The sequence below is a fragment of the Tupaia chinensis genome, unplaced genomic scaffold (assembly GCF_000334495.1).
Source record: "Tupaia chinensis unplaced genomic scaffold, TupChi_1.0 Scaffold000088_1, whole genome shotgun sequence".
Taxonomy (NCBI): domain Eukaryota; kingdom Metazoa; phylum Chordata; class Mammalia; order Scandentia; family Tupaiidae; genus Tupaia; species Tupaia belangeri.
Genome location: NW_006159550.1, coordinates 7,467,744 through 7,481,697, shown reverse-complemented (window position 1 = coordinate 7,481,697; position 13,954 = coordinate 7,467,744). Strand labels below are relative to the sequence as shown.

The following is a 13,954-nucleotide window of genomic DNA, read 5'->3' as shown; positions in this document are numbered from 1 at the left end:
CTTCGGGTCCCACAGGAGGCCTGGAGCGTGCCAAGGTCACGCTCACGTGGGTCCTAAACTCTGGTTTCTGTTCCCACAAGTCCTCTGAACTTGTCCTCCGACCTGCACGGGTGCAGCCTCGCCTGCGCTTCTCGACAGCCCCCGCCGCCGAATGCCTACGTTACCCTGACTTCTAACTTCCGTCCTCAGACGAGCTGGCCCCCTCTGACTCGTTACCACAGGGCTGAGGGTCTGGAGAGTGGCCTCGGGGTCACACCTCGGTCCTCTCTGTAGCTGGGTGACCTTGGCCGAGCCGTCCGGTCTCATCTGGAAAGGGCAGTGACAGTGTGCCACCCTACGCTGGGCCACTTTGAGGACTGTTTAAAATACACAGAGCATTCCCCACAGAGCCCAGAGTGTGGCAAGTCCAGGTGCTGGCCGTGCCTGCTTCGAGAACGTTCTACACTGTCAGATCACTGGCCGACAGCACCGTGCGGCGCTCCGACACGCGCTCTGTGCGGGCCGGGCTGCGAGAGCACCCCCCGCCCCCGGGTCTCGCCTGTCCGCCCGGTGGCTGCGGCCCACGTGGGCACTGTGGCTAGACATCACGTGCTTGCTCATTTCCTGCTGGAAAACCTTTTCTTTAAAACTGGACCCCATTTGTTTTTTACAAGATTAAGCACTTCATTCGTCACCTTTTCGTTTCCTGTCTATACTTCCATCACGTAAGTGAAAACATGGATGCGTAGCCCCCTTTTCTTTCGGGACTCGGCCGTGAAGAAACCCTCTCCAGAGTATGGAGGCACTCGTTGGCTTTCTCCTTTCTTGTATTATGTACCATCTCTCCCGGGAGAGGGGCACGGGCACTCCCTCGAGGACTAACGGCACAGCCCACCCGGCCTCAGCGAGCAAGGCACGGGCTCTCACCCACCGCCGTGCGGGGAGAACCGAGGCCTGAACCTGGGCCTTTGGCACGGAGCTTCGGCGTCACGAGGCGGCGTTGCCGCTGCCCGAGGGTGCATTACCGCACCTCCACTGGTGTCTGCGGTCTGAGCGCTCAGCCATGTCTTAGCTGCCGTCTGTAAGTAGAACCTGCTTTCCTTTCCTAAGGGCTGGCCGGGCAACCCTTGACTTTGAACTCCCACCTTCACCACAATGGGCAAACAGCTCAGAGCACGATTCGTGGGAGTCCTCCGGCCACAGGCCCCGGGCCCAGACCACACACCCCTCCACGGCGCACCTCCCGTGAGAGTTCCCGCAGCCACGCTGGTTGTAGGTAGCTACTCTGTAAGAACCACACCCCTTCCTCATGAAATAGTAAGCCGGCTCACACAGGTATTTTGAAATAACCTTCTGAGATTCCAGCTACCTAGGAACTAAGAGAGAGCCTCTGGAGTGCGACAAGGTAGAAGTGGCCTGAAAGACTTTAGCGATCCTCCAACAACTACTGAAATCTATATCGATTTTTGCGTGTAACCGGTACATTCTCAGAGTTTAAAAAATATGCCATAAGACTGTTTACCATGATTGACTTTTTATTTAAAAAATTACAGGGAGTGATTTCCAGCATGTCTTATTTTATAAAAGTACTGCCTGTATCAAACATTTTATATCACTGGTAATTCCACTGAGAGCTGCCTCTTTTCCAGGTGCTAATTTCAGCTGAGGAGCTACATGCCCTTGAAATAGAAAGTTTCCACTATTTATTCAAATGTCAAAATTAAGATTATTGGGAAGTTTATTGCTTTATGGCTGGGCAAGATGCTACTGCACATTTTAGGTAAATAATATTCTTTATTAAAAAGTACGAGGTCATTCTGTTTAAAACTTTCAGGGTGATTCACAGAAAATAGACATATTTATTCAAATTACACACTGAAGGCTGGGCTACTAGCTATAGATACTTATATGTGAAGCAGCTCTGTGACAAACAGAAGATGCACAGAGAGGTCTGTCTTGATACACTGTACATAATCGAAACGGGCAAAATCTGGAAGACCGACGTTGTGATGCTAGTTCTGTTAGGATCTTTGAAATAAAAACAGAAAAAACCACACATTTAGTAGTCCACTTGTGCTTAACATATCCGTATGCAGGAGCTTAAAGAAAACCCCTCTGTACATGGTGACCCAAAGAGAGTCATACATTTTCTGAGATTGCACTGTTACTGGGACCAGGCCCCACAGCCAGCCCCGCCCTCGCGGTGGCCACAGGCTCCAGGCCTAGTTGGCAGCCTGGGGAGGCCCCTCGGGGATCAGCGAGGTGAAGAAGGTGGTGACGAAGGACCAGGCCGCAGCCATGAGCCCTGGCCCCGGGGCCGCACGGGCGTCCTCCCCAGTCTCGTCCTCCAGTCCGTTGTCCATGAGCCGCTCCTTTCAGACAAAACGAGAAACGCCCTCCTGAGTGCCGCGGCCAGTGGGTGCGAACGCGCGACAGGAGAGGGTGCGTCCTCTCTGGGGAACGCAGACAGGGCACACAGAGCACGCAGCAGGACGCAGTGGAGGTGTCTAAGTCCACACGGACAAACTCTCCAGGGTTCAGGGTGAAAAAAGACATCTGCCAAGCAGGTCCAGGACGCTGTCGCCAGGGGCGACTCCCTCCTGGGCCCCTCGCAGGACACACGCTGTCCTTCCCGCGTGGCTCTGCACAGCGGGTTCCGCGCCACCCGGGGCCTCTGCAAGGACACGAGCTGTCCCTCCAGGGCCATTTCCCAGACACGCCCAGGACAGCCGGCTCGCCCCTGCAGGCCCACGAGCTGAGGCAGCGCCACGGCCCAGCAGGGAGCCCACGTACCATCTCCTCCAGCTCGAGGTTGCGTGCGTTCTGCCCGTCATCGCCCTCGGCGTTGTGGGGAGCCTGCTGCGGGCCACCTTCCTGCCTGAAAGGAAACCATCCAGCTTGGTGTCTGCTCGGCAAAACAGCGAGAGAAGGAGGTGAGGCACGGCTCCGTGTAACTGCAAAACCCACGTCCCACGTGACAAACACCGTCCCCTTCAGGCCAGGGACTTCCCTCCTCACTGGGTAGCAGGACCAGCACCAGCCCCACCGGGGCCTCGCGGGGCCTCGCTGGCGGGGGACATAACGGGGTCACCGAGCTCTGTGGCATTTTTCAAAATGAAAAACAATTAGATGTTTGTCCCTTGGGGAGATGGGGGCAGACTGGTCTACTTGAAATGACTGACCTCTCACTCTGGACCTCACTGTGGGTCACGTAACCCTAACGGGCGTCCCCACGAAGAACGCGCGCACACCCCGGACGTTCTAAACGGACAGAGCTCGGCTCGCGGTTTCCATGAACTCTGCACGGAAAACTGGCTTCCAGACAGCTCCGATACTCTGGCTCGACACCCTGCACTAGCTCTCGGTGTCAGAAGCGTGCCAGACACTGGGCCCGGCGCCGTGGCCTCGAAGCCACGCGCACTCACAGGTACAGCAGCAGCATGGCACCCATGACCACGACGAAGCGGCTGAAGGAGGAGTAGAAGTACATGATGCCGAGCAGGACCGCGGCCCGCGAGAGCGTGTACAGCCAGTCCAGCCAGTCCCGGTTCCAGTCCTCGTCCAGCACCGGGCCCCCCTGCGCGTTCATCGGCACATCCTCATTCACAGGCCGGTCTTCCTGGGCCGCCAGGTCTGGTGCTGCCGCGGCTTCTTCTCCGGGAACGTGTGCCAAGTTTAGCGGCTGTGACGCAGCAGGCTGGGCTGGGCCGGCGTTCGGTGTGGCCTGAGCGGAGACTGCAGCTTGGCTGAGACAGTCACCAAAATAAATATTAAGAGGAACAACTTCACCACACTGTGATAAACCCTTAGCCCCGGCAGCTCTGTCCTCTCACGACCGACAGTGCACACCACGGGTCCTACACCACGTTCGCTACGTGGGCCCCAGTCCCAGCGAAAAAGTGGACCCCAGGCACCAGCAGATGGCGTACTGGTTAGGTCACGGCTCCCACAGAGTCAACCCAGTTCAGGTCCTGGACCCAGTGGCTTAAACTCACACCGGGCATGTGTGCGTGCGTGCCCCAAATCCCAAGAGAATGGAGAAGGGATCGTGGCACGGCCATCCCCCTGGGGGGTGATTTCTTGCTTTCTGTCTCTCCATCTCTCTACCAAGCACTCGCGCCCTGTAGCAAACAGCTCTCTTAGGGAAGACAAAGTGGAGCCCAGGTAAACGGCAGGTACGGCTCCAGAAGGGCTGTTCTCCCGGCTGCTGGGCCAAGCAGGAGGGAAGAGTGGGAGCGAGCCCACAGCGGGCGGCCTTGTCCCCTCCACTGCGCCGACTGCGAGCCGACGGAGCTCCCGGCCTTCCACAGACGGCCCTTCCGCCGTGCCACACGGGATGGGCAGGGCACTCGCTCGCCCACCTCTGCCTCAGACACGCCTGGGACGACCTGTTGAAAGCCGTGCATCGGGTTTTGCCCTGTCTCCACTGTCAGTGATAAACTGTCTGTATGTCCGCATTTGGCAATATTCAATACACCCCATGAGCCCATTCTGGTCCTCGGAAACTCCAACGAGAGGCCACTGGTCTTCCCCAAAACACCCCCGCCTCGCGGTGTCCTGAGGCTCGCACGCCATCTTAAAGTGAGCCTGAGGCTCAGGGGCTGAATGGTGAGCCTCTGACTGCGATCCGGGGCTCGGCCCCACCGCGCTGGCCTCGCCGCTCGGGGTACGGGCCAGGCAAAGGCTGGGCAGCCAGGAGAGGGCTAAGCACGTGCGTCACCATGGCCACACGCAGGGTACGGCAGGGGGGCCGGGGGGGCCTAGGTGAGGCCCCTACCGCTGCAGCCCTCGGGTTTCAGGTTTCCCACGAGAGAGGAGATGCGGGAGAGGCCCTGACAGGAGGAAAGGCTCCGGAAAGAAGGTAGATTTAAAATGAGAAAAACACGAGAGAAGATCGAGGCAAGATCTGGAGGTGGGGCGTGGGAGGACAGAGGCTCAGGTGGCCCATCCACATGTTGCTGGGTCAGACTCTGATGGCGGTTAGGAGCTGGGCGACAGTTCACAGCGGATGGCATCACTGCGCATCACAGAGGAGGGGACCGAGACGTGCTGCATCCATGGAGGAAGCCCCACACGGAGCATAGGGAGTCCCCTGCAAAGGGTAACAATTCGGGCCACAGGAGCGGGAAGCCCGAGAGGCTGAGGGAGTGGGAGCCTACGGATACCCGTGGTCCCCAGGGAGTGAGAGCCTATGGATGCCCGTGGTCCCCAGAGTGCAGCGTCACCCGAGAGGAGGGAAGATGGGCCACCACAGGATGCAGAGAAGGGGACCAGAGAACAGTGGGGAGGAGGGCGGTGGCAGGAGCAGAGGGCACTGAGGGCACGTGCTGGAAGGGCAGGGGAGGGCCGGGGACAGCGCTGGGGCGAGCGTGGCTCCACGGGGACGGGCAGGACTTCCTGAGACACAGGGCCTCCCTGCCTTTGTGGGCCTGTCTCACTCGCCGTGCAGGCGTGCTGCCTTCCCTCGAGTTCACACGGGCCACGAGGGAGCACCTGAGCCACAGAGGGGGCCGGGTCGGTTCAACGTGACCCCAGGGGCCCTTGCTCTCCAGCCACCGCTGAGACTGTGGACGCCGCTCCTGATGGCGCCAGAGCCACCCAACACGGGCACGCCTCCAACCCCAGGCCCACGGCTCGGCACGGAAGGGAAGGCGCGGCGGGCGTGACTCACTATCGCAGGTAATACTGGTGCGCGTACAACTGCTGCCACCACAGCATCTGCAGGGGGCTGAGGGCGGGGTACGCGAGCCCCGGCGCCGCGGCCTGCCCGGGAAGCTGGTTGTCCACATGCCTGCAATGAACAAAGACCAGGTCCCATGAGGCTCTCGAACTTAAAAGCATTTCTCTAAGTCTCATCTCTGAACTACAAGTCAACCACTGACAAGTAACATTTAAATTTCACTGAAAAGAAAAATGCCTATTTTCCAAACAGGGGTCTTCCAACAGTTCAGAGACAGTACATATTATGGAAACCATGTATGATTTCAAAACTTTGTAACAAAATAAACTTGGATTGGGCGCATGGCACCAGGCAGGGTGGGGCAGGGCAGCGTCCCAACGTGTCCGAGCATGAGGAGCTGCGGTGCTACGTCCATGTGCAGGCCGGGGCAGGCCGGGGCAGGCCGGGCCAGGCAGGGCTGCACGTGCAGGCCGGGGCAGGCCAGGGCCGGGCACCTCTGACCAGACCGAAAGGCCACCTAAGTCAGTGCTACCGGCAATACAAGGCCATGGCTGGGGATACGTGCATTTTACATATACATATATATTTGCTGTTGTTGAGAATTTTTCTGTAGGATATATGAGCTCATCAGAGAGACAGAAAGCAAAAAATCACTCCCTGGGGGGATAGCCATGCCACAGTCCCTTCTCTCGAGATTTTGGACACACATGCACATACACCTGGTGTGAGTTTCAAGTCGCCAGGTCTGGGACTTGAACTACAGTCCACCATGTGGGAGTCCAGTGCCTTAGCCACTATGCCACATGGTGGCCCCAGCTGGTGGAGACAGGGCGGTGTGCCAATCTCTACCACTAAGAAATAACCCTCGTTCAAGTCCGCTATTTAACTAGGAGATGGCAAGGCGGGACTTGATCACTGTTTTAAACATCAGTAAGGGAAGAAATGGCCACGGGCACTATTTACATCTTCTGTAGCTCCACACCTTACCTGTACAGCCTGGGGCCCAAGGTGACGACTGAAAATGTGTCACCAAAGGAGAACAGCAAACCCCCAGGTGGCTCTGTCACGAGTCCTCCCTTCCTCTCCAGGAAGGTAAAACCACGGGCTGTGTGACCACGGAGACGCGGTCCAGGCTGAGCTGACATGTAACTCCCTGTGCGTCATCACCCTCAGATGACATGGCATGCATTTGGCATCTCCAGAAAACAAGAAATACATTTTATTTTATTTTTTTTTTGGAGAGGTTTTTGCTATAGGGCGCGTCCATTCGCCAGACAGACAGAGAGAGAGAAAGCGAGAAATCACCCCCTAGGGGGGATGGCCACGCTGCAATCCCTTCTCCTCCATTCTCCTCTCGGGATCTTGGGCACGCACGCACATGCGCCCGTCGTGAGTTTAAGCCACCGGGTCCAGGATGCGAACCGCAGTCGACTACGTGGGAGTCCAGCGACATAGCCGGTCCCAAGAAATACATTTTGATACTAGATTATAATGCTACTATTAACGTATACAAGAATAGACAGATCAATGAAGCGCATTACCTAAGAATTTAATACCTTACAGAGGACGCATCCTTTTCTATTGGAGAACCCCTCATTAGGGCCCTTTTCCTCCAACTGCCCACTCATCAGAACCCTGGCCTCACACGTGCCCCGCATGCTGCCACTGGGGCTGGATTCGAACCACGGCTGGCCGTGTGGGATCCAGCTCCCTCTGCCTCATGGGAAGTCACGTGCTGGCCTGCCCAAGGGACGCCTCGTTACAGGAAGGAGAAAGTGACCGCCAGATGGGCTGTGGGGAGGAAAGGAGTCCAAAAGTCCACCTCGTCTCACGTAGCACAGCAAGCTTCAAACGACTACAATAAAGTTGTAAAGAGTTAGCACCGTCTAGAAGGAACTAGAACGATCCACCCAACCTTTGGAAGGAGAGGAACTTCCCTAACTTACAGGCAATAGAAGAAAGCACAAGAAAAGCAGTCAGTACATTTGAGGATAAAGACAGGCTTAGGGAAAACAAATAAATAGCAGTGTCACTCCCAGAGAGAGCTCTCAGAACACAGACGTTCATAAACACGCCAGATGCCGATCCGAGCAAAGGCGGCTGCTTTGTTTGCCGGCCAGGGAAGACCAACTGAGACCGTCCAGGGCCGGCGAGGGGACAAGCGTGCTCAAGCCTGTCGTTGGTGGAGGCGGCATAAACTGGGCGTAAGCCTTTCCACAACCTTTAAATATGTTTCCATACCCAACTGCCCACCTGCTTTTAAAAATTAACTTAGAGAAATAGGAAATGAGGGGAACCAGCAGTTAGCGTAATGGCTATGTCGCTGGACTCCCACGTAGCCAACTGTGGTTCGCGTCTCGGACCCGGTGCCTTAGAACTCACGCCAGGTTCGTGTGCATGTGTGCCCAAGATCCCGAGAGAATGGAGGAGACGGGATTGCGGCGTGACCATCCCCCCTGGGGGGTGCTTTCTCGCTTTCTGTCTCTATGTCTCTGTCTGTCTGGTGAGCGCATACGCCCTATAGCGAAAACCTCTCCAAAAAAAAAAAAGAAATAGGAAATGAGAATCAAACTGCACATCTTGGCCTCCTCAGAATCTACGCATCCCTGCGCTCCTAGGAGCCACTGGGAAACCTACTGCCCCTCCCAGCCCCCGGCCCAGCGCACAGAGAGGGACAAAGACAGGAATGGTAACCAGTAATAAGGACCCGATACCACAGCGCTCATCACCATGCGGACACTGCCTGGGCCCGACCGCAGCACGATGGTCAATGGAGCACTCCGAGGCATCCAGGAGGAAGGGCTCCTGGTTCAAAGCCACAGGCCTCCCTGAGTGTGCCTGACCCAGGCCCGGATGGAGGCTGGGGCAGGCTCTGTCCTCGGGACTCTGGGGGGACTGTCTCTGTCTCTTTCTCCCCTTACTGATGGAGACAATAGACTCTGAGAGACAAAGGAACCGCCTGTGACAGCGCTGACTGCCTGGCCTGCCTGCTCCGACCCCTTCCTAGTCCTGGGACCGGCCCTCTGCAGATGCTCCCAGAACAGGACGAGGCAGGGGGTGCGGCTGTCTGGAACAGGGCGGTCGGGCGTGTCGCACGCGGGACTCGGCAGAGCCAGAGAAGGAAGCGCTCCAAGCCCTGTCCGCGAGCAACCTCCGGAGAGCAGTGAGGTCCATGTACAAGGCTGCAAAACGTGTGATGGGCCGCCTATCATGGGCCGGTAGACAGGGTCTGTGTACATGCGTGTCCATGTGTATGTAGCTTCCCATGTATTTTCCACAAAGAGATCATGGAAAAATAACAACCAAGAGCTCAGAGATAGAAACAACGAGGTGCTCTGCTGTGGGGGCCAGGCCGGGGCGGGAGGCCTCTCCCGGTGCGCCCTCTGACACCAGGACCGTGGTGTTTGGGGCAATTAAGGAAAAAGGCGAAATCAAAAAGAAAACCAGCACACTATAAAACCAGTGGAACCAACCAACTCGAGTGTCATGTTTAATAGTGTGGTCCCACAGAATTACCCTACTGGCTGAAACACAGTATTCTATCGATGTGCTCCCGGGTTACACCCTAAAGATAAAAAGGCCAAACTCCTGCGCACTCAGCGGTCCGATCAAAGTGGAAAGTGTGCTGCTCTTTCCAAACTACCTAGGGGCCAGCCAGTGGTGTGGTGGCTAAGGGCCAGAAGCCACGTGACTGCTCAAATCCCGGGCCCAGTGGCTTGGAAAACATGCCGGGTATGCGTGCACGTGTACACGAATACCCCTGCCCAAAGGCGAAGAGACAGGGCACCCAGAGGGGAGGGCTGCGGACTGAGAAAGGACAGAGATGAATGCAGGCCCGGGTGGCCGGGTCCCTCTGCTGGAGAACGCCACGGCCCTGAACTGTTCCTGCCCCTTCTCGTCCAGGAGATAAAGCCTGTGCTTTCTACGCTGACTGCAGCTCCAGAGCATCTGAGCCGTCTCCCGGGCCTCCCTCGGCCTTCCCCGGCCTCCCCCGGCCTCCCCCGGCCTTCTCCCATCTGTAAAGTCCAGCGGTAGGCTCTGTCTTTGCTCAGAGCTTCCGCACGCCCTGCAGCGGAGCACAAAGACGGTGCCCACTTTAAGGTGCTCCCTGCACACTAACCCCGAAAGCAGGGACAGGGAAGGAGAGAGGACTACTGTGTGGCCATCCCCCAAGGGAAGTCCCCTCACTTCCTCTCTGTCTCTCTCTGGTGAGCACAGGCACCGTGCCTCTGGCAGTTATTTATAAAAATTTGTTGCATTAATACTGTTTGAAAAAAATAATATATATACACATACATGTAAGTAAAACAAGTAAGTAATTATGCTAATTCATTACAAAATAAGATTTTCAATATAGAAGATATACAAATACACAAATCAAGTGGCATGGTGGTTAAGGAGGTGGACTCCCACACAGCCAATCACAGTTCGAGCCCCGGACCTGGTGGCCTGGAACTCACGCTGGGCACATGTGCTGTGTGCTCAAAATCCCAAGGAGAAAATGGAAGAGAATGTCTGTCCCCGCTGGGGAGTGATTTCTCACCGTCTCTCTCCAGCAAGCTCACAGGCCCGAAGACAAAAACGTTTAAAATACACACACACACACACACACACACACACACACACATATCAAAGATGTATTTTAAAAATCCCTTAACCTTTAACCTAAATTTGAACTCACACTTTTTTTTCTTTTTTCTAAGAGACACATTTTGGGGTCAGCTGGTGGGGAAGTGCTTAAGGCATGGATCCCACATGGCCAACTGTGCGTTTCGAGTCCTGAACCGTGTGGCTAAAAAGGCACGGCAGGTGGGTGTGCAGGTGTACTCAAATCCAGAGAGGAGAATGGAGAAGGCACCGGTCTGCCACCCCGGGGTCATTTCTCATGCTCTCTTCCCCCCTCCCAAGTGCATGTGCCACACAGCAAAGACTAAACACAAGCAAGACCTATTCTTATCTCTGACCACTGAACCATGGGGACGTCAGAACTACGGAGCAATGCGAATTTCTTGGCATCCCAGCCTCTCCTATTTCTTGTCGGGGCTCCCCAGGGTCAGGGTCGAGAGGTGCTCCGGAGCCTAGGTCATTACAGAACATCACTGCCATCGTACTAAGGGCATGCCCGGACAGCAGGCTGCGCAAGCCCACCCGGTCACAGGCGCCGGGATTCGGGAGCACAGACGTTAGCAGGCCCATGGGCACGCTGATCCGCTCCACAGTACCAAGTGAGAAAGCCACTCGCCCCTCTGGAAGCTGGTATGGCACCGACTTAGCACTCTGAAAGTCGCGAAAGGTGACGGACCCACCCTTTAGGGGCTCCTTACAAGGGCTGTGTCTTCGACTGACAAAATGCTGGCAGGGCATTCTTTACACAAGACGCGCAGCTAAGGGAGGAAGCCGGCCTGGCGTCAGGAAGTCGCCGCCTGCAGCGACCAGCTGAGTAATGCCTGGGCGAAGGCGGGGCCCACCGAGGGCACTGTCGGGCTAGGGAGAACGTGCCAACGGGGGCCAGGCTGCTCACAGCCGAGCCCACTGGTCAGTCTCCACACGGCGGCAGGTGAGAGGGTCGGGCCACACGTCTGCCAACAGGAAGCGCACACACAGCGCCGTCCACGGACAGCGCCGAAAAAGGGGGAACCCTAACGGAGCTGAACCAGGCCCTGGCTCTGACCCCAGCTACGGCAGTGTGGGGCAGAGGAGGTGCACAGGGACGTCAGCCCAGGGCAGTCACCGACACGCCAACACCGCAGAGCCGCAGTGCCGGGGGAAGGCGAGCCGGGAGACAAGCGCCGTGGACCCGTGCAGCACGCCACCCTCTCCAAGGCCGAGCCACTCACGACGACAGGAACGGAGACCACGAGGGGCTCGGCCAGGCCTGGGCGCCAGGTGACACTAACCTTTGCAGCTGGTCGCTTTTCTAATGGAACTGCGGCAGAGCTGCTTTTTCAAGTAGGACTAACTTGTCTAGTTTAGTTTTCCCACAGGGCCTGTGCGCGCACCACGGGGTACAGCGAGGCAGGGCGAGCAAAGTAAACGGCCACCCGTCCCCACCCTGCCCACCTCTCGGGCAGCAGGTCTGAGACCAGAACCACACCCGAGGCCTGTGCGGCCCAGCCCCCGTGACCTCCACACCACCTGCCCTCCTCTGTCCTGCCTGTCATGGACACTCAGTACGCTACTTACAGGTGGAACCCTGCTGCTAGGCCTGGCCTCATACTCCATCACAGGAGGGAAAATAAAGGACACATACATTAAAATAGTAGTTTATCAGTACTTACTGAGGGACCAGCAGGTGGCGAAATGGTAACAGCACTGGACTCCCACGTAGTTGACCGTGGTTCGAGTCCCAGAACTGGCAGCTTAAAACTTACACGAGGCATGTATGCATGTGTGTCCACGACCCTGAGGAGAACGGAGGAGAAAGGACTGCAGCATGTCATCCACCCCGGGGGGGGGTGATTTCTTGCTGTCTCTCTGTCTCTGTCTTTCTGGCAACCACATGTGCCCTATAGCAGAAATCTTAAAAAAAATACTTACTGAAACCAGGTATTAGGTACAGCTGGTTGGACTCATCATATTTTCTGTACTTTGAGAATGCTCGAAAGTATAACGAAGTCTTTAAAAATAAAAAACAGCGAATAAAAATATTAATTGTCCAGGGCACGCAGGCGGCACGGTGGTTAAGGTGCTGGATGCCCACATGGTTAACTGTAGTTCGAGTCCTGGATCCAGTGGGTTAAAAATCATGCCAGGGGTGTGTGCATATGTGCCCCAAATCCCAAGAGAACAGAGGAGAAGGAACTGCACCGTGGCCATCCCCCAGGGGGTGATTTCTCACTTTCCCTCTCACTGTCTCTGTCTGCTCCCCTCCAGCGAGTCTGTGGCAAAACCTAACAAAAAGAAAAAAAGGAACTGCTCAGTGTTTTCAGGCAGGCAGTGCACATCGACTGGGACCGGCTGGTGAAAGCGTCACAGCCTCCTGACTGCAGCACTGGTGACGAGCCAGGAGCGCGCGTGCACCACCGTATCCCTAATGGAAAACGAGCTGCAGCCGTGTGCCCTGCAGTGCACACGCACACACGCGCGCACTCACTCGTGCAGGAGGGCCGCCGAGTAGCCAGGAGACTCCAGAATGAAACTCCTGTACGGTTTTCTGTCCATGGTTCAAATGGCTTCACGCACATCGACGAGCTTTTAGAAGATAACTGAAAAAGAAGCGCCTCTCGTGCCTCTGAACAGGCTGCTCCCAGGACAGGGAGCGGGCTTTGCCCATGACTGTAGCTAGCATTAAGCACAAGCAGATACGAACAACCTCATATGGAAACAGAACTGGCTGTAGGCAGCGGTGGGAGAACGCAGAAGGCGAGCAACATGGCGGGAAGTGCAGCGTACATACGGGGGCCCACACAGAAGGGGCCCTGGCAGCGGGCGCTGAGCGAAGAGCTGGCTGTGGGTGCTGACCGGGAGACTCCCGGCCTGTACTGCTTCTTCCTGGGCGCTTTGAAATGTGCACACTGCTTTTAGAACTCAAAGCGATTCATCAATTTTGGTTTCTGTTTAGAGAAGAGCCAGCTGAGCCAGCAGAGATGGGATCAGAACTACCGGAACGCAAGGTCTGTCTGTCCTGGGCAAGGGGCTCAGCGGGGAGAATGAGCCGGCCCCTTCCTCTGGCCCTAGGAGGGTCGCAGCGAGGAACCGCTGGTCCACGCCCATGGGTGGTCACCGCTGGTGCAGAGGGCCGACAGCTTTTACTCCGTCAACGTGGGCTCTAGCGATGGGCACCAGAGACAAGGACTCCGCTCAGGGAAGGAGTGGACAGCAGAGGGCAGAGCAGACTAGGAACTAGAAAGGCTGCCATTCACAACGGACACTTGAAGACCATACCCAGTGGCATTTACGAAAACGTTTTCAAAAGTTAAGAATTACGGGCCACCAGGTAATGTGGGGGTTAAGGCGCTGAATCCCACGGGTTAACTGGACAGTTCAAGTCCCAGACCCAGGGGCTTGAAAAACACACTGGGCACATGTGCATGTGTGCCCAAAATCCCAAGAGGAGAATGGAGGAGAAGAGACTGTGGTGTGGCCATTCCCCTGGAGGGTGATTTCTGGCTTTCCTTCTCTCTCTCTCTGTGGTGTGCACAAGTACCCAACAGCAAACGTGAAATAAACAACCAAACAAAAATAACTATAGAGAAGAGGAGATGAAGAGAACTGGGAACTTCAACAATCAGGAACGAATTCCTCCCTGGGCTGCACCTGGAGTCGGCCACAGCCGTAAGCGACACGGCAGGAACC

General features: G+C 56.3%; 1 protein-coding gene across 6 annotated transcripts in view; it reads right to left on the bottom strand.

Moving 5' to 3' along the window:
- Positions 1–1,496: 1,496 nt before the first annotated feature.
- Positions 1,497–13,954, bottom strand: part of HERPUD2 (HERPUD family member 2) — a 41,113-nt gene continuing 28,655 nt past the window's right edge. For 4 of the 6 annotated variants that reach the window (XM_006143022.3, XM_006143026.2, XM_006143024.2 and 1 more), the window contains 4 exons: positions 5,651–5,770; positions 3,405–3,725; positions 2,773–2,884; positions 1,497–2,351 (listed from right to left, as the gene is read on the bottom strand). In XM_006143022.3, coding sequence (XP_006143084.1) covers positions 2,202–2,351; positions 2,773–2,884; positions 3,405–3,725; positions 5,651–5,770 — 703 coding nt within the window. In that variant the 3' untranslated portion in view covers positions 1,497–2,201. The remainder of the gene's footprint in view (positions 2,352–2,772; positions 2,885–3,404; positions 3,726–5,650; positions 5,771–13,954) is intronic. The other 2 variants (XM_006143023.2, XM_027769771.1) reach the window with 2 other exon arrangements.